Raw genomic sequence first — 25,837 nt, forward strand, 5'->3', positions numbered from 1 at the left:
TTGTGCCTCTTTCCCTCATGTCTTTGCTGGTTCGTTGTGTGTTGCGAGTATGCACATTGCAGTGTTTTCTAGTTTGTGATCTTGAAATTATCCTAGTGTTTACGCTGCTTTGTTATCATTGTTACTCTTTTGTTTTGCTTAAGTTTTAGCACTTGTGCTTGGTAATCTAGTTGGAGTTCTCTTTTGTTTAGAATTATATTTTTAGTTTTCTTTAGTTTTTATTTTCACTGTCAAGTGGAAGTTTTCTCTTTAGCTACTCCAGTTTTTTGTCTTAGTAGTTTTCATTAGTTTGCTTTCTATATATTTATTTCTCTACTTTTTGTTTCTCTTTTCATTGATCTTATCAGTTTAGTTTTGCTTATCTTTACTGTGATTCACGCTTCACTCCCTGCTGTTTCAAGTCTTCAGTCCTGTTAATAAAAACCTTGTCTGCTCATTTGCGTCTGGGTCCCATATCTTGCAGAACCGTAACAATATATATATACATACATGCTAAAATTTGATTGGTACAATAAGACAAGGCTGAATGTGCCTTTAGTCTAGCCTTAGACTAAAATAAATTTTTGAGCTGTTTTAACTGAAAGCAACTTGCACTGACATATCTTAATATATTGTCTGTAGATACACACCAGTAATGTTTTTATTCTAAGGCATGTTTACGAAAGCTACTTAAATATCCTAATTGAACCAAGGCCTAATCTGGGCTTAATCTAAGCCCTGTCTAAGAAGGTTTAATGCAGAAGACATTACTGCAAGTCTATGTTGATTTGGAGCTCAAGAAAAATGTCCTATTATTATCAATGTTTAAAACATTTTTGCTGTTAATTTTTTTAACATCTATATTTATATCTATACATTTCTTTAAGACTTCTTTGATGAATAAAAAAAAATCTTTCTGACCCCAAACCTTTGAATGGTTGTGTGTAAACACAAAAATAAAAATTTAGAAAAAACGTAGGCTATTTAGTAAAGGTACAGTAATGCTGTTCCGGTTTGTATCGTATCTGTACCTTGAATGTTCTGTCTTCTGAGATTGAGATGAGAAGATTGGCATCCCATGGACAGAACTCTGATGCAGTCACAGGACCAAGATGAGCTTTCAGCACTCCAAGCACTTCCTCTTTCTATAGGAAACAGATATACAGTGGCCTCAGGTTTTGTCTTTATCTTAATGGAAAATGTGTTTATAATTTCATTGAAAGGTGTTTTAGTACATACAGCAAAGATGATCGTATATTTTTAAGTTAATACATTTTTTTAATTTTTTTCTTATATTCAAGACAGAAGTCGATGAGGGGCTTATTCTGATTTTTTCGTACAATGATTTACTGCTGGTTTCATGTAAGTATTTCAATGTTATCTCTCAAACGTTATGGGCTGGTCAATCACAGCATGAGTAACGGAATGTTCTGCATGCAGGCTTTGTTCAGCGTTTCATCTGGAGATGGGTCAAAAAGGCTTTTTTTTTTTTTCTCTCTTTTACCGTTTCAGCATAACTGCTTTTGTTTTCAATTCACTGAACAAAAACGGTGTGGACCTTATTTCATACCTCTGCATTCAATAGAACCACTCTGGAGCCTGAGCATGCTGCCACTTTCCAGCTCAGTGGACATAGTGACAGATGCACCACCCTGCCGAGCAATGTGCCAACAACTCTACCTGAGGCAATTACACCTGGAACACAGATGTCATGGTTGTGAGATTAAAAAAATGACAGACAAAGAATGGCTACATTCTTGAGAGGCACCATTTATATTTCTGGATGTTTTTGACTCCAGATGAGCATATTTGTTATTTTTATAGGTCGCTTATTATGGGCACTTATTACCTTCTTTGATTTGTCTGTAGCAGCATTGGATGTCCCAGACAATTACATAATCTTCAGAAGCACTACAGAGGATGAGACGATCACTCACTGTCCCAAACACCATGGCAGATACATCGCAATGGTGACCAGTGAGTTCCAAGGGAGACTACAGGAAACATTCAAATTAGTTGTAGGTTTAATCCTAAATATATTTTATAAAAATACAGCATTATTGTAATAACGTGAAATATTTTTTTTTTTTTTTTTTTTTTTACATTTTTAATTATTTTTAATTAATTCCTGTGATGCAAAGCTGAATTTTCAGCATCATTACTCCAGTCTTCAGTGTCACATGATCCTTCAAAAATCATTCTAATGTGCTGATTTGGTGCTTAATTATTAATAATGGTTCGTATTATCAATGTTGAAAAAAGTTGTTGCTGCTTAATATTTTGGTAGAAAATTGTGATACATTTTTCAGGATTCTTTGATGTTCAAAGTTCAAAATAACTGCATTTATTTGAAATATTTTGTAACATTATAAATGTCTTTTGTGTCACGTTTGATAAATTTAATGCATCCTTTTTATATAAAAGTATTAATTTCATTTAAAAAATATATATATATAAAAAAATGACTTAATCCAAACTTCTTAGAGTATCACAGTTTCTACAAAAATAAGCAGCACAACACTTTTCGACATTGGTAATAATAATAAATGTTTCTTAAGCAGCATATTAGAATGATTTCTAAAGGATCATGTGACACTGACGACTGGAGTGATCACAGGAATAATGTACATTTATAACTATATTATTTTAAATTGTAATAATATTGCACATTGTTTTTTACTGGATTTTAAATGCAGCCTTTAGTGAGCATAAGAGACTTCTTTCAAAAACATTAAGTTTAATTTTGGCATTCTTTGAAAATAAAATAGATATAAGTGCACAAAGACCTCCAGGTTGTTGTTTTCATAAATCCTTATATTCTTGCCCTGCCATGGGACAGCACAGTGGGAAGGGCAGCAGGTCAGCTGCAGGTGGGACACTGGATTATTGCAAGTTACAGCGAACCTCTCAATAAAATACTGCTCTGAGGTCACAGCAGCCATGGAGTACCCAGTAGTCACCTGACTGTAACAACACACAATGAGAAGTCTGAAAAGAAAACAGTGCTTATGTTCAGCAGGGGAAGGATGACATCTAACAGGCCTAGTAAAAAGGCAGTATTAGTAATTACTAGTGTTACTGGAAGGAGGTTTTAAAATAACAGGCAATTGCCAAGCACACAGCGCACATGACAGATTAATGTAACATCACCCCTCCCTACGTCAGTTTCAGTTGTAAACTCATACCACACAAGTGTTGTGCCGAATTTGAACTCCCAACCGAATTGTAACCCCCTTGTTGAGGCCGCTATACCTGGTTGCCTAATCCTGACCCGACCACACCTAAACCTAAAAATCTAACTATACTGGGGGAGTAATGAACTATACTGGGGGGTAATGACCTGGCGAGGGACACCTGTTACCAATGCTATTGGGGAGTGCTCGTTTTTAACTGCCTCTTGTCAAGAAACAGGTACTGTTAATCTAGCAATGCCCAACGCCAGTGGATCAGAGCCCTGTCAATAACTGCCTATTGTTGCCTGTAACTTTGACAATGCTCAACACAATTGGAACAGAGCCCTGTCAGTGCTTTGGCAATGTAAAGCCTTTTTACCATGCCATACCATACCGTGAACATAGGGCATGTGTAGACCTTAATCTGCCCCTGATGGTGTCCCATGAGATTTTAAAAAAAAAGCACTAGTGGGTAAGAAAACAAGTTTTTTTTAGACCTATTAGCTGTTTGATAAACTATCATAACATTAAATTAATCAAGCATGAAAAACAGACATTGTTAAAGACAGCAACCCTTACTTGAATGTACAGTTTACAACGTCATAATTTTAACATAATCTGTTGAATTAAAGGTAGGCCTATGGGTAGGCTATTTGTTAATGTGTTTATAATGTATTTAATAGGGGAAACTGCGAAAACGCGAGTAAAACAAACGATTATCAGTTTAAACTAAAGGTTGGACTCAATATAGTGCTCCTTACAACTTACCAAAGATCCAGTGATCCATGGATATTGACATGGAGCCAGGAATTGTGTTTCCTGACATTTATATGTGCCTGATTTCGACGCCAGGGAAATACATAAAGCAACTTTGCCTGTGAACGGTTTATATAAATACAATATAGATAGGTCTAAATCCGGATCACTTATATCAATGCTACTATATATATATATATATATAAATACACTCCAGGGAATTACACTAACCTTTTCCACTGGTAGCACTTGCGCTACTAACTTTTTCAGTTACTGGCGCAAAACATGATTTGGTCGCACAAATTATTTATAGTAACCCGCTCTCTGGATAATAATGAACAATAATGAAACTGTACTGCATTAGGGGTGGAACGGTACACAGAAGTCACGGTTGGGTTCATACCTTGGTTCAGACATCACGGTTCGGTACGATTTCGGTACAATGAAGTGAAAAGCAAAACAAAAATGCAGAAGGCATTTTTATAAATGTCTTAAGCCTTGTATTTTTAAGTTGTGTAAGTTTTATTAATAAAGGCATAGAACCAGTTTATTTGTAGTGCACTGACAATAGTTTTATATAATTAGTTTATTAATTAAATTAATAAAAAGACAAAATGACCTTGATATATGTTTGGTAATTGTACCTGAATGAATTTAAAATTAATTTGCTATATTTCAGATCAATATATATTGTTTTCCTTAATTTTAATTAACCCTATGCAACTTTATTCTCATCTGAATTATAAATAAATGATTTCCGTATAAAATAATTTTTTAAAATAATAAAACAAAAACACATTTGATTTTCTTTTTTAATCAATGTAGAATGTGTAACTTAAAAATAAACAGATTAGTGCTCCGACTCCGAGGACAAGAAATGAAAACCAATGCGATATGATGAATCTCCAAAAGATGGAACACACAGACTGTTTTTAAATGGGGTTGGATAAATATGTTTTGCTTTTAAAACGGTGTGTGTGTGTGTGTGTGTGTGTGTGTGTGTGTGTGTGTGTGTGTGTGTGTGTGTGTGTGTGTGTGTGGTTGGGTTACAGTTGTAGGTTACAGTTTGACAAGAGTTTAGAGTGTGACAAAAGCACAATGTTGTGTTTCATTGCGAGTGTACACAAATATAAGTAAACACTTTGCAGTTTGAATCATGTCCTGTATGAACAAAATGACGGAGTATGTTTTTATGTTTCCACTGTTCGATCGCGCCCGCGTCTCTCTCTCACACACACACACACACACACACACACTCACACACACACACATAGTTCGATCGCGCCTGCGCCTCTCTCTCTCACACACACACAGAGTTCGATCGCGCCCGCGCCTCTCTCTCTCACACACACACAGAGTTCGATCGCGCCCGTGTCTCTCTCTCACACACACACAGAGTTCGATCGCGCCCGCGTCTCTCTCTCTCACACACACACAGAGTTCGATCGCGCCCGCGTCTCTCTCTCACACACACACAGAGTTCGATCGCGCCTGCGTCTCTCTCTCACACACACAGAGAGTTCGATCGCGCCTGCGCCTCTCTCTCACACACACAGAGAGTTCGATCGCGCCTGCGCCTCTCTCTCTTTTGCGGGGCTGAAGCCAACTTGATGTGTTGAATGCTCAGAGCACGTTATAAAAATGTATACTTAAAATAGGCTACACATTTCTGTTTTAATAAATGCTCATAGTAAATCATAGCATATTGCCTAAAACATAAGGTAGGTACAAAAATAGTCAGTGATACATTTGCGACCCATTAAAAATTAGGGTCGCGATGGCATTTCAAAAGGTCGCAGTGTAGTTCCCTGCACTCACCAAAAGGATTATTAGGAACACCTGTTCAATTTCTCATTAATGCAATTATCTAATCAACCAATCACATGGCAGTTGCTTCAATGCATTTAGGGGTGTGGTCCTGGTCAAGACAATCTCCTGAACTCCAAACTGAATGTCAGAATGGGAAAGAAAGGTGATTTAAGCAATTTTGAGCGTGGCATGGTTGTTGGTGCCAGACGGGCCGGTCTGAGTATTTCACAATCTGCTCAGTTACTGGGATTTTCACGCACAACCATTTCTAGGGTTTACAAAGAATGGTGTGAAAAGGGAAAAACATCCAGTATGCCGCAGTCCTGTGGGCGAAAATGCCTTGTTGATGCTAGAGGTCAGAGGAGAATGGGCTGACTGATTCAAGCTGATAGAAGAGCAACTTTGACTGAAATAACCACTCGCTACAACCGCGGTATGCAGCAAAGCATTTGTGAAGCCACAACACGCACAACCTTGAGGCGGATGGGCTACAACAGCAGAAGACCCCACCGGGTACCACTCATCTCCACTACAAATAGAAAAAAGAGGCTACAATTAGCAAGAGCTCACCAAAATTGGACAGTTGAAGACTGGAAAAATGTTGCCTGGTCTGATGAGTCTCGATTTCTGTTGAGACATTCAGATGGTAGAGTCAGAATTTGGCGTAAACAGAATGAGAACATGGATCCATCATGCCTTGTTACCACTGTGCAGGCTGGTGGTGGTGGTGTAATGGTGTGGGGGATGTTTTCTTGGCACACTTTAGGCCCCTTAGTGCCAATTGGGCATCTTTTAAATGCCACAGCCTACCTGAGCATTGTTTCTGACCATGTCCATCCCTTTATGGCCACCATGTACCCATCCTCTGATGGCTACTTCCAGCAGGATAATGCACCATGTCACAAAGCTCGAATCATTTCAAATTGGTTTCTTGAACATGACAATGAGTTCACTGTACTGAAATGGCCCCCACAGTCACCAGATCTCAACCCAATAGAGCATCTTTGGGATGTGGTGGAACAGGAGCTTCGTGCCCTGGATGTGCATCCCACAAACCTCCATCAACTGCAAGATGCTATCCTATCAATATGGGCCAACATTTCTAAAGAATGCTTTTAGCACCTTGTTGGATCAATGCCACATAGAATTAAGGCAGTTCTGAAGGCGAAAGGGGGTCAAAAACAGTATTAGTATGGTGTTCCTAATAATCCTTTAGGTGAATATATATATATATATATATATATATATATATATATGTATCATCAGATCATCCAGCCCTAAAACTTAAAAAACATCCAATTATGCAGAATATGTAATGGTAAATATTTAATTGATGAGTTGATACAATATATAAGGTATGATTTTACCCTTAAATTCAGCATATTGACACAAAATGATAACCGCAAATCCATCTTTCGCTGCCTGGAGTCCAGTTTTTTTCTATAAATTGCAGCGATCCATTTGCTTCTCAGATCTGTAGCTTTCGGCAGTCTGTAAAAATATACCTCCGATTTCTTGTCAAATCTAGTTGTAGCCTACAGTCAATAGCAAAGCTCTTTCCCAATTTAGATGCTTTGTGTGTTTTTCGCAGTATTCACGCTGAAAACCAATGCTGCCACTCAGTCTTTTTGCCACTCAGTGGGCGTAACCGCAGTCACTCCGGCCGACAGTGACATCACGCGCATACCCTCTTGCTAGCCACAACGAAATTTCCAACCCTACCTATTCAATTCATTAAAAACAAAAATTTTATATGAATTATTAACTTAAATTAACACATGTGTAATATTCAATTGTGTCCCGCATTTTATGTACACTCCTATTAAGTTACCGCAATATTTTCCTCCAATATTTTTTTAAACATTCCTTACAATTGTGACGACACAGAGGTAACATCGGTAACATCATGTAATTCGAACCAATGGTAGAGAATGCAGGAAGTAAATCATTTCATTAAATTATTTTTTTTCTCCAATTTTTACACAAATTGTAGCCTAATTTTTACTGTATATCAAAGTCCTATTAACCAAGTTACTGTAAGTTACAGAAAAAAATATTTTCCTTTAATGAATAATAACGTTACGCTTAGTAATAACTATAAAATAGCAAACTGGTCCCAAACTAGCTAACGTTAGCACTTGAGAGAAAGCTTAATTTACTCTTTAAAAAAACTCAAACCTGCTTTCACTGACCATTTGTTGAAAACTAGCTCTACGTTTTTTGAGTTATAGGCCGTGTTTTGTAACGGTACACTGAATTCATGGAAAGTGCCAATGACATCAGCTTCAAAAGTAAGTTTATTCCGTTCATCACTCACCTGAAAGTAAATTGCGTTGTTGGTTAAGTATTACGAATGTGACCATACATATGGTTTAATCATATATGTGTAAGTAGTAACCATAGACTGTAAAAAAAAAAATAGGTAGAAACTGAGGTTCAAACATTCGTGCATTTCAGTTTTTGGCCTGTGATCCACGGGTATCAATTGCGTCCTTGTTGCTTTGGAAACGGGATCTTTTCGGGACGGCACACCAAAAGGGACAATTGCTGACGTGACGTTTGTGCGGATACTGTTGGTTTAGGCCATTTTCCATAATTGATTTATTTGTGATTATAGTCCGTGTACAGTGGAAAAAAAAACATGCTGATACGACACTGTAGATTTGTGGGAATTTGTGTGTCTCTGGCTTATTCCAAATATTTTTTAATGTCTATAATAACAATTCACGTTGTTAAAGTCTAATATGAAGAACAAAAACTGACTGTTGATTGATTGACTCTACTTGGATACATCCATATTATTCGTAGCGCAGGAGATCTGTAGCCTCTGAGTTTGTATTACCCCAACTAACACAAACTTATTGGAAACCGTAGAGTTGGAAACACAGTATTAGTTTAAAAAGGGAATTAATCTTCTATGCAATAATGCCCTCTGGTGGTAAACTGCAGTCAGTCAGTCAATCCACATTGAAATTACGTTACAATGAACAATTATAAAACAATAAATGAAAGCAAAAAGAAAACATGAATAGTAAGAAAACTTCAAAGATTAACAGGTTATTTTTTTGTAAATATATAAAACATGACATTTGGCTGGTTAGGTTATTGTATATCTATATCTTAAGCTCACTACAAAAACCTTTATTAAAAAAATGGGATACATTTAGACATTCCACACTTGTGAATATAAAATTATACATTTTAGCATGTTGTCAATACTTTTAGCATCATATTTACAATAACAAACGCCGTCTTTCATAAAGTTATATAAGAGATATCAATTTTTTCCTATTTTTTTGTACAATTTGACAACCATAAAACAAATGACATATCTATGACAACTATCTCTTCTGTCCTTTCGCGAAACCCCTCCACATCACATTTCTTCAACACAAAATGTATTTAATCCTATTTGAACGTTACAAATGTTGAATGGTGTTTTTAGCAACAAAACGTCTGCGAGTCCACGCCCACATAGGTTTTCCGCCAATGAGTCTCAGCCAAACACACTGAGCTATCCAATAATCAAAGCGTTATCTACATATGCATCCTCTTGGACACGCCTTTAATCTCCATCGACCAATCAGTCTATTGCTTTAGTCAGTCAATCAACTCTACCCGCCCAGTTTTTCTGACGGAACGGAAGCCGACATGGGCCAAACCAGCCCATCCGGATAACATAGACAAACTTGGCAGCGAGCGGATGAACTGGTTGGATCTTTGTTCTTCACAGCTAGACTATCAACCTCTTTATATATTTTTGCGTATTGTCACTCATATGTATCACATTTATATCTAGATATAAAATACTCTTTCTTTGGGCACGCAGCTTCAGCACAGACAGATACTTTTTGGGCTAGCATATTTTCCTAGTGTTTTTAGTCCATTCTTCCCCCCACCGACGAGGTTTTATTGGACCAAGATAGGCGGCGCGGGCACCAAGATGTCGAACCGGATGGTGTGCAGAGAAGCGAGCCACGCCGGCAGCTGGTACACGGCCTCAGGTAGAGCCAGAGAGACAGCGGCCCGGGCCTGAGGTCCGGTGTCCTGCTTAACACCAATGTGTGTGTGTGTCTGGCAGTGTCTCAAAACCTGGTGAGCTGCCTACCTAGACAGCATAACTGGGATGTTCAGCACGCTCCTATGATAGCCAAAATGCTGCCTAGATAGGCAGCTCACTAAGTTTTTTGACACAGCCTGTGCGATCAGCTGGGAATTATTAAATAGCCGAGATTAAAATGGTTTAATGACCACAGAGCGCGTTTCTTTACATTTATACCTTTTTTTCCTGAGCTGACACCCTTTTAAAAAAACGAACTGGCTTTGTTTTAAACGCAAACTAAAACATGTCAGGTTAATTTAGTTAAAATATACTATAAAATTCTGCATCCCAATTCTTCTAATTCTGTAAACAGAAGTGCGGCATTTACTTGCCCTGGCATTTAAATGGCCAGTTCATGAATTTGTTTATGGGTTAGAAATCATTTTGAATAATTATTTCTGCTTTTCAGGGAGTAAACTAAAACCACTTGCATTTAAATTCATGGGCCATTATTTAAATCGACCAGACTCTTGTTTCTCTCATATTTGCCTGTTGTTGTGTATTTTTGTGTCTCTATTGTGTGTAGCTTCTCTGTGTATCAGCAGCTGAGAACAAAAACAGGCCAGCAGTTAGCGGGTTAGCCTATAGCCGGTGTGTGTGTGTGAATCTCCTCTTATACACACCAACTACACGAACTAATACCACAGATTAATATACCATCCACACTAACTTTACCCAGCCCTACTTTGCCGGATCAGTAAATCCAGATAGATAAACTGCCGCAATTCAGAAGAAGACTGGATTGACCCTGCTAACGGCTAAAGCTATTTGATGAAGTTCATATAACAGCTGTACATGACAGATATGTTTTTATGGAGAATCAAACCCTATATTTCATTAATTCTGATGACACGTATACTGTTTATTGTTATATCGGTCAGCATTTAGTTGTCCAGTTCCATTCCAGCAAATACAGTGAGCACAGTCAGCACATGAAAGTGTTTAGATAGCCGATGGTGTTGCTCTCTCTCTCTCTCTCTCTCTCTCTCTCTCTCTCTCTCTCTCTCTCTCTCTCTCTCTCTCTCTCTCTCTCTCTCTCTCTCTCACTCTCTCTCATATGCAGTAACAAAGGATGCATGACAAAAGCCCAGTGCTACACACACACACACACAAACAAACAAAGATCACACACGTATACTGTACAGAAATCAATCTGCTGGCCTTTACACGATGACCTGTGTTCTGCAAGCTGCCAACATATTTAGAGATCTTGTTTTGTAAAAAAAAAAGAAAGAAAGTATTTTGCATGCTTATTCTAGAAGGTCTATTTCCAGCAAATAATATCTATGTAATTTATTTAAAACAGTCTAGTGGGTCCTTATGTTTTGTTGGTTTCCCACATACAGAGTTACTGTGGCATACAAGACTATAAACATCCGATTGGCCAATAACAGGAAGGGTGACAGTGTTTCAAATTGCACATACAATGTTGTCAATGAATCTCGTTTCTCTTCTCTCTCTCTCTTCTCTCTCTCTCTCTCTCTCTCGTCTCTCTTCTCTCTCTCTCTCTCATCCTCGTCTCTCTCATCTCTCGCTCTCGTCTCTCTCTCTCTCTTCTTTCTTTCTTTCTTTCTTTTCTTTCTTCTTTTCTTTCTTATCTTTCTTTGAACTTTAGCTTGCTTTTTCTTCTTCTGTTTCTTCTTTCTTCTTTCTCTTTGCTTAATCTTCTTCTTTCTTTCTTTCTTTCTTTTCTTTCTTTCTTTCTTTCTTTCTTTCTTTCTTTCTTCTCTCTCTCTTCTCTCTCTCTCTCTCTCTCTCTCTCTCTCTCTCTCTCTCTCTCTCTCTCTCTCTCTCTCTCTCTCTTTCTCTTTCTCTTTCTCTTTCTCTTTCTCTTTCTCTCTCTCTCTCTCTCTTTCTCTCTCTCTCTTTCTTTCTTTCTCTCTTTCTCTCTCTCTTTCTTTCTCTCTCTCTCTCTCTCTCTCTCTCTCTCTCTCAAAATATTATGATAAAATATTTTTGTATTGTATAAAATGAATTAAAATGTCACATTTGTTGTCATTAAATTGTGATCAATTAAAATTTGTATATATTTGCAATCAGCCTTCTAAACAGTTAAAGGCATCAGTCATTAAAAACATTTCTTTCGAACAATAAAATTACTACAGTTCCTAATTTATTGGTATTCTTCATATGTGCTAGACTGATATATTGACCAGGTCTCATATGTTCTCTCTCTCTCTCTGCTGGGTAGTAACTGATTACATCTAATCGAGGTTACATAATCAGATTTCAGAAAAAGTATTTGAAATTAGATTATATTACATTTTAAAATACTTGCAATCAGCCAACAGTTGCTTTTTTTTATTGATTACATATTCACATAATGGCAGTAAATCATTCATAATTTAGTGATTCTCCTTAATTCTTCTATTTTATGTTTTACATTTTTTCTTTCTTTCTAAAAAAAAAAATATATATATTTTTTTACTTGTATACATCCAGAAAGTCTCCTAGTTTTGTGAAATTACACACACAGACCAGCCACAGTCAGGTGGCTATAATTACATGGCAAATTGAAAGGCCACAAAGCATTCGACTCTTTTCTCAACATTGTAACATTGCATATCAAACTCCTGTGAAAACACAAATTATTATTTGAATTATCACTCAGTAAGTCATTTAACCATGTATTACTAGGCTATGTATTTGGAAGGTGTTTGTCTTTCAAACACCTTTTTATTGTAGTTTTCATTATTTTAGAATTATTTATTTTAATTTGACATTTTTATGATTTATAAACGTAATGTGACGTAATGTTTAATCCACTTTATGTTGATAAAACAATATAAAATGATAAAGAATATATTTCTCTCTCTTTGTATTTTAATATCAACATGGTACAATATTATCCTGTTCAGTTCAATGTGTTAAACGAGTTAGGTCAAAAGCAATCTGAAGGTAATCAAAAAGTAGTCAGATTATATTACCTAAAATGTGTAATGTAATGGATTACACTACTAACTACACATTTTGACTGTCATTACACTGGATTATATAAAAACAGCACTGTAGATATTAGTTCATCAATATTCAGATGCTCTTGGGAATATCATTCATGATAATAGTATGATTCATTTGTTTAAAGATTTGATTAACAACAACTGTTAAAATTGGACCAATTTGGTTGTATTGTTGCTATGCCTTTCACAGAATTAGCTGAAGTTCATCTGTTCACTGGTTCTCATAACTGTTATCTTTTCCTGTCAGACTCTGATAAGAATTTCATTAGAATTGGGACAATGGCACTGTCTGAGACTGAAATATTGCTGAAATCAACATTCAGGACAGCGATTTTAGCTATTGATTCATTTTTGTTTGAATGATTGAAGTAGAGGAGGAATCCACAGATGAATGCTTTATTTTAATATTGTTTAGCATGTTGTGGTACTAAGGTGATACTATGATGAATGAATATAATTTTTTTTTTTTTTTACCGCATTGCAGTAATTCGATTTTTTTTATTTTAATTACGCCAATGGAAATTAGGGATGACAATTTTTAATGACAATCAAGCAGATTTTTATACTGCTGTTTTTATTTATTCTTTTTATTTCTACATCATCACTTAGGCCTATTCTACACAATATTTGTCATGAATACAATGCATAAAAAAATCACGATTGTCCTAAATAGGCTTAATTTTCTTAATGCCTTGAAATAGTGTGGTCCAATCAAAGCACTCACTGTGCTCTCCCAGCAAATAAGGTGCTAAGATCTACAAGATCTTGAACATTGTCTTGACAGATTTTGTGGGTTTCACCCTCATATTTAATGTTGTAGATTGTAAAGGGAGACTTGTAATACTTCTGTTGATTGAATAAAAATATTTCTACACAGTGAGAATGGTACCGTACAAGCTAGATCCTTGCTGAGTTGTCCAAGCTGTCAAATTATGTCTTTATCTCTCATATTTGCTGATAAGGTTTTCTTCTATCTTTGCGTTTAGGATCCCAGCTCAACGCACAACTTGAGGGCTGGTTATCTCAAGCACAATCTACAGTGGGTCCAGCTAGAGCCATAATAGCACCGTATGTGGAGTCAAACCAGACAGACATCTTTTTTGCTTCAGCTTCCGTTGTGTTTTTGTATTCCTAAACAACTGTCTTTTGCAGGCACGCTGGCTACACCTACTGCGGCGCGTGTGCCGCTCACGCCTACAAGCAGGTGGACCCCTCAATCACGTAAGTGTCCCTCCTGTCATCAGAGCTTCTTTAAATTCTCTGGAAGTAGCCGTAATGTTGAGTTTGCCGTGGGGAGAGAGGTAACCGCAGCACTCTCTTATTCATCAGTCGGAGGGTGTTCATTCTCGGCCCCTCTCACCATGTGCCGCTGTCTCGCTGTGCCCTCTCCCCCGCCGAGGTCTACAGAACGCCACTGTATGACCTGAGGATCGACCAGAAGGGTAAGGAATCTCATTTCCTCCCTGCCCAGTCTCAAAACAGAAACCTTGGGAGGATTAAATACGGATTGAAGAGGAATGCACAAAAAAGTGTTCACCCTGATTGTTTTTACTTCTGGCTCATTTGCTCTCAAAATGAGCTTTGCAGAAGTGATTGTTCTGTTTGTAACTCCTCAATGAAAGTCTGTAAGTGGAAACACAAGGGCTTTAAATCCCCCCGTTTCTCTCTCACGCAGTTTACGCTGATCTGTGGAAAACGGGCATGTTTGAGAGGATGAGTCTGCAGACAGACGAAGATGAACACAGCATTGAGATGCACCTGCCTTACACCGCTAAAGCCATGGAGAGGTAACAACCAGACAATGAACATCTTCATCTGGGGCCGTATTCACAAAGAATTTTATCTTACCACTAGGAGTACTCCTAAATCGCACTAAAATATTTTAGCTAGGAGTTTTCTCTTAAAAGTTATTCACAACGCCTTTCAGACCTACTCTTAGTAAGGAAAAATGACAACTCCTAAACTAAGAGTGAGTCTTCGTTGCTATGGATGACGTCAATTCTCATGCACGAGCTTCTTCGCAATGATCACGGTGATTGGTTGACAGGGCCATCATGCGGAACATAACACAGACGCAACAAATCATGGAATTACGACATCTAAATATGTCTGTATCCTACACAAAATAATAATAGTAATGTCACCGAAATGCATATATAATGACATGTTTGTGCAGGTCCCAGTGAAGTGTAATTCTAAAAAGGCAGAGAGAGAGAAAAGTCGTGAATTAAATTAAATCAAGGTAGCCTAATACCCCAATGAAAACCGCCACTTGCCTAATAATGAAAAAACGACACTTGCATTAACACTTGCTTGGTTAATTGACATCCTATTAGGCTAAATAGACTACTTAAAGCAAGGAAATGTTGCTACTATTGAAGTAGCCTAATGTAATAGTTGAATGACGGTGGATGATGAACTCGCCAAAACGGAAAAGAAAGCCCAACTGGACGCAGGATCAGTTAGTGCTGCTGGCTCAGTTGGTGCTGAAAAAAAAAACATAATAAAAGGGAAATTCGGCACTGGGATATCAAGCAAAAGTAAGCGTGAGACATGGGAGACGATTTGTTTGCAAATCAATGCAGCATTCCCGCTTGTGTCGCGGACCCCGGACGACTGCGAGAGGCGGTGGTGTGCGCTACAATCCTTTGTGAATAGGTCTTAGTGAGTTAGGAGTCCTCTCGACTTCTTTTAAGCTGTCCCAGACTGAGGTGCTACTTTTAGGGCTAAAATGCTTCGTGAATTACTCTTAGTGAAAAAAATTAGGAGTCCTAAAGTTAGGAGTGACACGCCCATTATTTTTTGGAGTTGGTCCTAAATTCGCCAGTTTGGAGCTACTTTTAGCCTTAAAGGGGTCATATAATGCCATTTTTGTACAAGCTAATATGATTCTTTAGGGTCTAAATTAAAAGTTTGTAATATACTTTAATTAAAAATTCTCATTAGTATTGTAAGAAAACACTTATTTTACCTGGTCAAAAACAGCTGTTTTCAGCACGCCGTTTCAGTGCATATGCCTTTAAATGATCATGAGCTTTGCTCACCCCGCCTCTCTGTTCTGTGTACACCGTTTGTAACACAATAACACAATAACCATAACGCGTTGTTCAGTATAAACGTGGAATTATGAATTATATTGAGAACGTCATACATAGAAAACATGCCGTAATGTACCCTGACTGAGTGTAAACCTTAGACGCATTCATTGTGAAGCGTGCAGCTAGCGATTTGCAAAGATTAATATATTATTATAAAGTTTAATAAAACGTTTCACTCACTTCCGTTCTTCTGGAGGTTCAGCAGGAACACGAATTTCTGGTACCGATCCTTTTTAGCAAAGCTTCTTAGCAAATCCAGCTTTATACTGACCCTCGTTTATAAAGCAGTCTGGTGTGTGAAATGATTCGCGCAAACATGAAAGCATTGACGTTGCTCGTGGGGAATATTCCCTTCAAAAACAAACTCAGCCACTGCGTCTTCAGCGGTTCGGATTCAGGAACATTAAAATGACTGTGTTCGTTATTACACCCAAGAACAGAACACCACAATCGCTTAGACGCCATTCTGCTCATAGACAGTGCTCCAGCATATCAACAATGACCGCGCCGGTCCGGTCCGCGCCGCGCAGACTATGATTGACAGCTACCTCATGTGCGAGGGCGGGTCTGTGTTGAAACGCTCCCGTCAATCAACAATCGCGGGAGGGGCGTCCGTTTTATTGACGTCACAAAAACGAACGGCTTGATTTGAGACAGGGGAAAACATATAAGGAGATTAAAACAAAACCACTGGATGGATTTTTATCATTATATGATGTTTGTGTACAGGCACTGCCAACACACATTTCAGTACAATCAACTTGTAAAAGTGCATGTACCATTATATGACCCCTTTAAAATTCTTTGTGAATACGGCCCCTGGACCGTTAAAGGAACAGTTCATCCAAAACAGAAAATTCTGTCATCATTTAGTCACCCTGATGACAAACCTGTATGCATTTCTTCTGTGGAACACGAAGTCACTGGTGTTTCAGTGTGTTGTTTTGAAACCTATTGACTAGGGTTGTGCCGATGGACGATATCACGATGGAGAGCCACCATCGTGATGCCATGCCCCCCACCCAGACACACACTAATCTTAGTCTCTAAACTTTGCAGGGATTGCTCTGTAAATTAAATTGAGAATATAACTAATGCATATGCATGCTATTTTAAATACTGTAGTCTATCCCGGTACAGGAGCAGCACACGCTATAGTGCTTTCACATATGCTGCGTTTACAGTGCGCAACTGATCCGCGGCTGTACCACAAACACATTTACTCACTATCGGTATTTCAAATCCAGAAGTTATCAGCAACTTTTATTTAAAAAAAGTTTTGTCAGCATTGCGATTCTCTTTGTACACATATACACTCACCGGCCACTTTATTAGGTACCCCATGCTAGTAACGGGTTGGACCCCCTTTTGCCTTCAGAACTGCCTCAATTCTTCGTGGCATAGATTCAACAAGGTGCTGGAAGCATTCCTCAGGGAGTTTGGTCCATATTGACATGATGGCATCACACAGTTGCCGCAGATTTGTCGGCTGCACATCCATGATGCGAATCTCCCGTTCCACCACATCCCAAAGATGCTCTATTGGGTTGAGATCTGGTGACTGTGGAGGCCATTTTAGTACAGTGAACTCATTGTCATGTTCAAGAAACCAATTTGAAATGATTAGAGCTTTGTGACATGGTGGAAGTAGCCATCAGAGGATGGGTACATGGTGGCCATAAAGGGATGGACATGGTCAGAAACAATGCTCAGGTAGGCCGTGGCATTTAAACGATGCCCAATTGGCACTAAGGGGCCTAAAGTGTGCCAGGAAAACATCCCCCACACCATTACACCACCACCACCAGCCTGCACAGTGGTAACAAGGCATGATGGTTCCATGTTCTCATTCTGTTTACGCCAAATTCTGACTCTACCATCTGAATGTCTCAACAGAAATCGAGACTCATCAGACCAGGCAACATTTTTCCAGTCTTCAACTGTTCAATTTTGGTGAGCTCTTGCAAATTGTAGCCTCTTTTTCCTATTTGTAGTGGAGATGAGTGGTACCCGGTGGAGTCTTCTGCTGTTGTAGCCCATCCGCCTCAAGGTTGTGCGTGTTGTGGCTTCACAAATGCTTTGCTGCATACCTCGGTTGTAACGAGTGGTTATTTCAGTCACTGTTGCCCTTCTATCAGCTCGAACCAGTCTGGCCATTCTCCTCTGACCTCTGGCATCAACAAGGCATTTCCGCCCACAGAACTGCCGCTCACTGGATGTTTTTTCTTTTTCGGACCATTCTCTGTAAACCCTAGAGATGGTTGTGCGTGAAAATCCCAGTAGATTAGCAGTTTCTGAAATACTCAGACCAGCCCTTCTGGCACCAACAATCATGCCACGTTCAAAGTCACTCAAATCAACTTTCTTCCCCATACTGATGCTCGGTTTGAACTGCAGGAGATTGTCTTGACCATGTCTACATGCCTAAATGCACTGAGTTGCCGCCATGTGATTGGCTGCTTAGAAATTAAGTGTTAACGAGCAGTTGGACAGGTGTACCTAATAAAGTGGCCGGTGAGTGTACACTCTTTAATAGACGTATTCACGTTTAAACACAATTTAAACAACGTATTATTCAATGCATCACTTCTATATAGATTATATATTAAGTTGCTCAAGCAAGTGGTCAAATATTTAACCATGTACTTGTATTAAAATCGCAAACATTTTAAATTAAAACTTAAAATTGACAAAAACAGCAGACTCATACCTTTTCTTTTGCATAATTTAAATCTTTATACAATAAATCTTGCATGTCACAAAGAACTTGTTTTTTCATCTCCACGAATGAGACTAGTGTCGTTCATATTATGTCCTTGTTAAAGGAAATTGTAGTTTTCCTTGCTTTACCCCAGTCTTAAAGTAAAAAGATGACTGTGAAAAATAGTAGTATTTAATTAAATGCATTTATGGTGAGATAACTACATTTTATTTAATTAAATGCATTTATGATGAAATTCATTGTCATGTCAATCTGTGTTCATTTTGACCACGAACCATGGCCTATTACTTTAATTCAGCGCGTGGAGCACGGCAAAAATAGACTCGGTGCGTAAGCGATCTCTGCACTGCTCCTGGAACGGATCGCCGGGCCGCATCCGCGTGCAGTGTGAAATACCGTGTCAGGCTACACAAATATTGATCTTGACATTGTCTTACACTGTACATTTAACTTAAAATATTTAATTTTGTACAAGAAAACAGCCCGTATTAATGAATTATTAGTAGCCTATTGTAGTTTCTCAGGAAATCTTGCTCATTGTCAACTACCAATTTAGGGGACATCGCCCAACCCTACTATTGACTTTAAATTTATGGATAAAAGCAGTTGAAACATTCTTCGAAATATATTCTTTTGTGTTCCACCGAAGACAGTCAGTCATACAGGCTTGGAACAACATGAACTATCCCTTGAATACATCAGATTCTGCGAAGAATTGTTACATTTGAATATATATATATATATTTCTTGTTTGCCCTAAATTTTTCCCAGAAGTTGTTTCACTCAGATATACCTCACAATAGGCAAGGAAAGACTATCGCAATTTCCATTTCATGCTGATTTTAAGTGACTGAACGGCAGTGGGTGGGAGCTATGATGCGATGATTTATTACTATTCACTGATGTCTTGCTTTAGAGGCAGTCATATGCAAATGTGTATCGTCTTTGGAGCTTGATTACATAAATTCTTTTTTTATATATATAATGAGGATGATGTTTTAAATTATAAAAAACCTGCAGGATGCTTTAATGGTACAAAGACCTCGTCTTATATGTCAAACGATCAAAGAATATTTGATTTCTCGTGTCATGAACGCTTTACACTTTTTAGTAGTGTATATAACTTTGATCACATTTTAGATTAGGGTCCAATACTCAATATTAACTCAATAAACTCCTATTTACTGTTTATTAATAGTTAGGAAGGTAGTTGTTAAGATTAGGTATTGGGTAGAATTAAGAGATGTAGAATATGGTCATGCAGAATAAGGCATTAATATGTGATTTATTAGTACTAATAAACAGCCAATATCCTAGTAATATGCATGCTAATAAGCAACTAGTTAATAGTGAGAATTGGACCCCAAACTAAAGTGTTTTACCATAACTTTTGTCTGGATAGAAATGTAAAATGTAAGTGATTTCTTTGAAGGAACCAAGAATATTAGTGGTACTGGACATATTCACATATTTAACATCATCATCGTTTTTATAAAACTACACAAGTCTCACCCTTTGCTTTTTAAAGGGTTAGTTCACCCAAAAATGAAAATTCTGTCAATATTTACTCACCCTCATGTTGTTCCAACCCCGTAAGACCTTCGTTCATCTTCGGAACACGAATTAAGATATTTTTGATGAAATCTGACAGCTGGATCACTCCTCCATACTAGTCCATAGGCTTCTTCAGGGATTGAACTTGTCGGCCTCGAAAAGTTATTAAAGACATCGTTAAAATAGTCCAAGTGACTACAGTGGCTCAATCTTAAGTTGATCAAGCGACGAGAATACTTTTTGTGCGCAAAAACAAACAAAAATAACGACTTTATTTCAACTATTCATGTCCTTCTCTTTGGGCCTCTAGTCAGTTAACGTAGTGTGATTCCGTAGAGCTACGTCACACGTAGGCTCACTATTGGCCGACGCTGGTCATGTGCGTGATGCGTGTGACGTACAACAACAGAAGCGTACGCTATTACACTAGTGAACTGACTCGAGGCCCACAGAGAAGGAAATGAATAGTTGAAATAAAGTCGTTATTTTTGTTTGTTTTTGCGCACAAAAAGTATTCTCGTCGCTTGATAAACTTAAGATTGAGCCACTGTAGTCATTTGGACTATTTTAACGATGTCTTTAATAACTTTTCGAGGCCGGCAAGTTCAATCCCTGAAGAAGCCTATGGAGGAGTGATCCAGCTGTCAGATTTCATCAAAAATATCTTAATTCGTGTTCCGAAGATGAACGAAGGTCTTACGGGGTTGGAACAACATGAGGGTGAGTAATTACTGACAGAATTTTCATTTTTGGGTGAACTAACCCTTTAACATTGTGTCAATGTTGCATTCTAGCAAAATGCGTGATATTTGATATAGTTTTCTGTGGTTTCCTCAATGTACCTGGTTTTTACATTTGGCAAGTATCTATCAAGTTTTCACCTCATCTCTATGCAGAAGCCATGAGCAGCATTATTGACCAATAGTCCCACTCTAATGCTCATTCATCTATGCCAGATCCACTAATTATGTTGTCAGGATCTGTTTACCTAGTGCTGTGCCTCCTAATTAGTTTGCAGTGATGGATGTTCTGTTATTTTTTTAAAACCTTTTTTTATTAGTATTAATGCAGAAGCCACCAACCACTTCTGTTATGCCATTAAAACATTACAGTATGTGGGCATAGGACAGTTAACATCCCCTCAATTTGTTTGATTAGACATTTGGGTATTTTTTTTCCAAGCAGAGCAATTAGTTGCTGAGCAACTGTAATATGTAAAAAAAAAAATCCTTCACATTACACTCTCACCTTAGAAATTTGGGTAACTGAAAACCCTTGCAGAGCTATTGATTTGGCATGGCCACTGTTTTAATGAGTGATGCAAAACTCATTGGAAAATGAATTTGAATAAACATGCAAATGTCAAATCTCCATCTGGGATTTGACAAATGATTCCCTGCTGTGCTTTGTTTCTCATAAACAGCCGCAAAGATGAATTCAGCATTGTTCCTGTGCTGGTGGGAGCTCTGAGTGAATCTAAAGAGCAGGAATATGGCAAGCTGCTAAGCAAATACCTGGCTGACCCCTCCAATCTCTTCATCATCTCCTCTGACTTTTGCCACTGGGGTTTGTGTCCACTCACACACTTTAATTTTTCAACTGTCAAAAAACGGAAACTAGTCAATATCAATTGCAGTCAGTAATCTGTGAAGAATTTCCTGTTAGTTGAAATGAGATGTACTGCTGACAAATGCTTGTCAGCAGTAAATCTACCAGGGTTTGCACCGACTAGTCATTTAGTTCTGGCACAGGTCAGCGCATTGGATCTATTATTAATTATTTGGTAGTTCTCGTGTGCGTGTACCAATTTTTGGTAACACTTCAGTTTAGGGTCCAATTCTCACTATTAACTAGTTGGTTATTAGCATGCATATCACTAGGATATTGGCTGTTTATTAGTACTTATAAAGCACATATTAATGCCTTATCCTCCATGACCATATTCTACATCCCTTAATCCTACCCAATACCTACACTTAACTAGCTTACTAACTATTAATAAGCAGTAATTAGGAGTTTATTGAGGCAAACGTCATAGTTAATAGTTAGTTAATAGTGAGAATTAGACCCTAATCTAAAGTGTGACCCAATATATTTTGTGAAAAACACACCAATTTTATTGCAACATGCATGTAACAGTAACATATGTGTATATTTATGCATATAATACGAAAAGCAGCACTTAACACAACCTTTATACAATTGCCAATTATTATATATAATATTCCAAATTTATATATATGTATATATTTATTATATATTCCAATAATCATAAAAGTGGTGAGTGAAGGCATGATATTAGTTTGGTATAGCAAACTGCCCTAAATCAAGTGTCGCTCAAATGAATGATAACGAAAGCAGCATGTAATCTGTTAAGGAAGATATGCACGCTTTCATTTCTCACCCACCTCATCTCGGGAGCACAGACATTCTCTCCACTCTCATTCTCCGTCAATGTGCTGGACTTGCCAGAAACACAAGCTGTCTGCTTCCTACATAGACTTGGCAGCATCCAAACGGAAATAAACCTTGTAACTTAAGTGAGTGTTTTGAAATGCTCTACATAGGTAGGAACTCATACAAATATCCCAGATGGAGATTTTTTTTTTTTTGGTGCCTCCTTTGGTTAAATGATTAATTTGAACTCTTTTCGTCTATTATGCAGGTCAACGTTTCCGTTACACCTACTACGATGAAAGTCAAGGGGAGATCTACAGATCTATCGAGCACCTTGACAAAATGGTAAACCAATTTCTATGCCCTTTCCTTCTGGTACCTCACTTAATGTCTGACATATGAGGTTTACATGCCAGTGGCCCATTCTGCTTTGGGATACACAATGTGCTAATCCTATTGGTGGTTCCAGAAAAAAAAAGGTGAGGAATTTTTCTCCAATCTACAGAGTCAATGTTATGGTTACTTTGACGTGGAAGTCGGTGATTCAAAGACTGACTTTAATACTTTCCACCCATGACAATGTGTCAAATAGCAGATGTTCTTAGCAACCCAAACCTCATTAAAGGCCTACCAACTGGGCAAAGTACTTTTGCCTCATTGAGATCCTATACAAAGATCTCGTTTGATCTGGAGCTCCTTCAAGGAAATATCCATTAATTACTGTTACTGAAAATCCATCTTGCTTTTTGAAAGTTGAATATTTAATATTATGATTTTGTGTTGTACAATTAAACTACAGCAAATGTCTAATGCAAAATATCACATTATTAATGTCAGTAATGAGAATGTTTTGTTGATGTCAGTGAAAATATATGCATATTTATTTATTTTTTTAGGGAATGGGAATTATAGAACAATTGGACCCCATCTCCTTTAGCAATTATTTGAAGAAATATCATAATACTATTTGTGGTCGCCATCCCATCGGCGTTCTTCTAAATGTAAGTACCTAATGAATGATTCATATGAATTTCCCCCGGGACATTTTATTTAGCAAACTCAATAAAGCAGAAGCAAAATAACGTGAATAATGGCTAGTCCGTAAGCATGGTAATTAGTCTAGCACTTAACAGTCGCAGAGCTTTCATTAATGTCTTTTTTCCCCCTCCAACTAATGTCTTGCCAGCTTTCTAGTCTTTCATCGTGAAGCTTTTAAGATTACCGTTAAGGATCTCTTTAGTGTTAACTCTCCAATGATTCTCCTCACTCCACCAGGCCGTGGCGGAACTGAAAAAGAACGGCATAGACATGAACTTCTCTTTCCTGAACTACGCACAGTCGAGCCAGTGCCGAAGCTGGTCCGACAGCTCAGTGAGTTACGCTGCTGGAGCTCTCATCGTTCATTGAGGTGAACTCTCCAAGGAGCCACGGAGCCTCCTAGAAGACCCCATCCCTTCCCACCCGTCCTGTTCCTGACCACATATCCCCATCCCTTCCCACCTCTTCTTATAGGAAGGACATGCAAAGCTTGTCCCAGATGGGAATCCTCACACACATCCCGAATCCAGATGTAACGTTAGATACTAACCTCTTCTTCCTACAGCTTTCCCTGTACCCTGTTTTCCACGTGAGGCAACCCGGATGATGCTCTAGCTTGAAGTTTTTTTGGGGTGTTGCAAGGTCAGATGTTTGGTTGGTTTTTTTGTTGTTGTTTGTTGGGGGTCTTAATGAGGCAGAATCGGCTTTTGACCCTCCGAGGACTTTAGGTATCCAACGAGCCCTTGTGTAATTTAAAAGCAAGACACACTTAAAGTTTAAATAAAGTAAAAAATAAAACCATAGACATTTCACTCTTTTTGCAAGTCTGCATAATCTACGTGATAAGTGACATGTCTCACCTAATGATAAATCATTTGAAAAAGGAAGTTGACAGACTGCAACATGCCCATGTACACCCTGAGAACTGCATTGGTCCTGTTGTAGTTTTTAAAGGGCTACACAATACCCACTAACCCTCCACTGTACTGGTTATACCAAAAAAAAAAAAAAGTTTTTCTTTCATTTAATCTTTATTGTAGTCAAATTAAAGTCTTTTTTTCTGATTCTTATATTTTGTTCTGTTTTATTTTTCCTTTGTGATTTACCATTATTTAGTTGTCTAGTTTTACTATGTGTTTGATATATAATCTCAAACTGTGTGGAAACATTTAGTAGTATATGAAGTCTACAGAAGTGCAGTACATGTTTGATTTAATGCTGGTTCAGTTTCAGACTGCCTCAAAGTAGCCATGCTTTCCCCATCAACCCTGAAGCTTTTAAATGGTATTTTTGGGGTTATTCTTAAGCAGTTTGATTTTCTCATGCAAGTTAGCAGCCATGTTTAACAGCTGACTAGTAGTTAGTGATGCACACCCGTACAAGGAACTGCCAGAAGGGAATTTTCTGAACGGCGTAGGCATTTTTGTCTTGCTTTCCTCTTTAACGCGTCTATTCCAGGCCTCCCAAAGAGCACAATGCAGCAAGAATTTTCCTGGGTAACCATCGGAAGGAAAACCGCAAGGCTCCTATACATCCCCACCAAGGTTCGAATGTCTCAAACCGGATCCTCAAAACAGAAAACAGACAAAGCATGTCATACCATGCAGATGTGCCTTGGGTCAGTGTTAAACATGAATTTTTTTTTTTTTTTTTTTTGTCCTTCACCTATACTTCATTTAGTCTGTCTATTAAATCAGTTTTCACTGTTTTTAAAGTAGGGGAAAGAGAATCATTAGCTTCACCCATCACAACACCTGTTCTAGTACTGTTCAAATATGTTATGTTAGTGCCGTTTATTATTATTCTAACAATTATTGTGGAGAAAATAACAGTTCACATGTTGTCAAATCTATGTCAAAAATGAATCGAAGTGCTCCTTAGCGGAGTCATTTTTGAATCTCAGGTTACATTGAAGCATTGCAGAATTCTCGCCAGATATGACAAGGGTCATGGCTGATGTTGCAAAGAAACAATAAAGTGTAATGACAAAAGTTACTATGCTGTGGTGTTTCTTTTACTCGTCTTAGTGTTTGTGATTCCTTTTGGTGTTTGTGACATGTTTACAAGCAGTTTGTTATTAAAGTGAGAGCTGGGCAAGATTCATTTAAGATGCCATATATTATAACGTGAGTTATGTGCTTCTCTCCCAAGATGTAGTCTCTCTGTCTTTCCTTTCCAATCGAAAGTTAGCGGAATCTTGGGTGTGTGAGTTTAAACCACATTTTACTCTGAAGTAAGTGAAATAATGA

At 37.9% G+C, this 25,837-nt stretch overlaps 2 protein-coding genes across 2 annotated transcripts in view; one reads left to right on the top strand and one right to left on the bottom strand.

Annotated features, from left to right (window-relative positions):
- The window catches only part of wdr27 (WD repeat domain 27), a 62,413-nt gene extending 59,476 nt beyond the window's left edge, over positions 1-2,937 (bottom strand). The window contains exons 1-4 of the mRNA XM_056255007.1: positions 2,766-2,937; positions 1,829-1,973; positions 1,550-1,674; positions 1,011-1,124 (exon numbers count right to left, since the gene is read on the bottom strand). Coding sequence (XP_056110982.1) covers positions 1,011-1,124; positions 1,550-1,674; positions 1,829-1,973; positions 2,766-2,921 — 540 coding nt within the window. The 5' untranslated portion in view covers positions 2,922-2,937. The remainder of the gene's footprint in view (positions 1-1,010; positions 1,125-1,549; positions 1,675-1,828; positions 1,974-2,765) is intronic.
- A 6,437-nt stretch (positions 2,938-9,374) lies between these two features.
- memo1 (mediator of cell motility 1) lies at positions 9,375-24,207 on the top strand. Its single transcript, XM_056255008.1, has 9 exons — positions 9,375-9,721; positions 13,766-13,847; positions 13,932-14,000; positions 14,109-14,221; positions 14,455-14,566; positions 21,577-21,719; positions 22,819-22,895; positions 23,447-23,551; positions 23,826-24,207. Exons 1-9 carry the CDS (start codon positions 9,661-9,663, stop codon positions 23,955-23,957), a joined length of 894 nt encoding a protein of 297 aa, XP_056110983.1. The 5' UTR covers positions 9,375-9,660; the 3' UTR covers positions 23,958-24,207.
- Positions 24,208-25,837: the final 1,630 nt, after the last annotated feature.

This window comes from Rhinichthys klamathensis, unplaced genomic scaffold (assembly GCF_029890125.1).
Source record: "Rhinichthys klamathensis goyatoka isolate OS25496 unplaced genomic scaffold, OSU_Roscu_1.1 h1tg000115l_1, whole genome shotgun sequence".
NCBI lineage: Eukaryota > Metazoa > Chordata > Actinopteri > Cypriniformes > Leuciscidae > Rhinichthys > Rhinichthys klamathensis.

Excerpts from the sequence above, each read along its gene's own strand:
- memo1 (XM_056255008.1), top strand. The coding sequence starts at position 9,661 with ATGTCGAACCGGATGGTGTGCAGAGAAGCGAGCCACGCCGGCAGCTGG. Across the intron at positions 9,722-13,765 it reads CAGCTGGTACACGGCCTCAG|GATCCCAGCTCAACGCACAA; the intron begins GTAGAGCCAGAG and ends CTTTGCGTTTAG. Across the intron at positions 23,552-23,825 it reads CCATCGGCGTTCTTCTAAAT|GCCGTGGCGGAACTGAAAAA; the intron begins GTAAGTACCTAA and ends TCACTCCACCAG.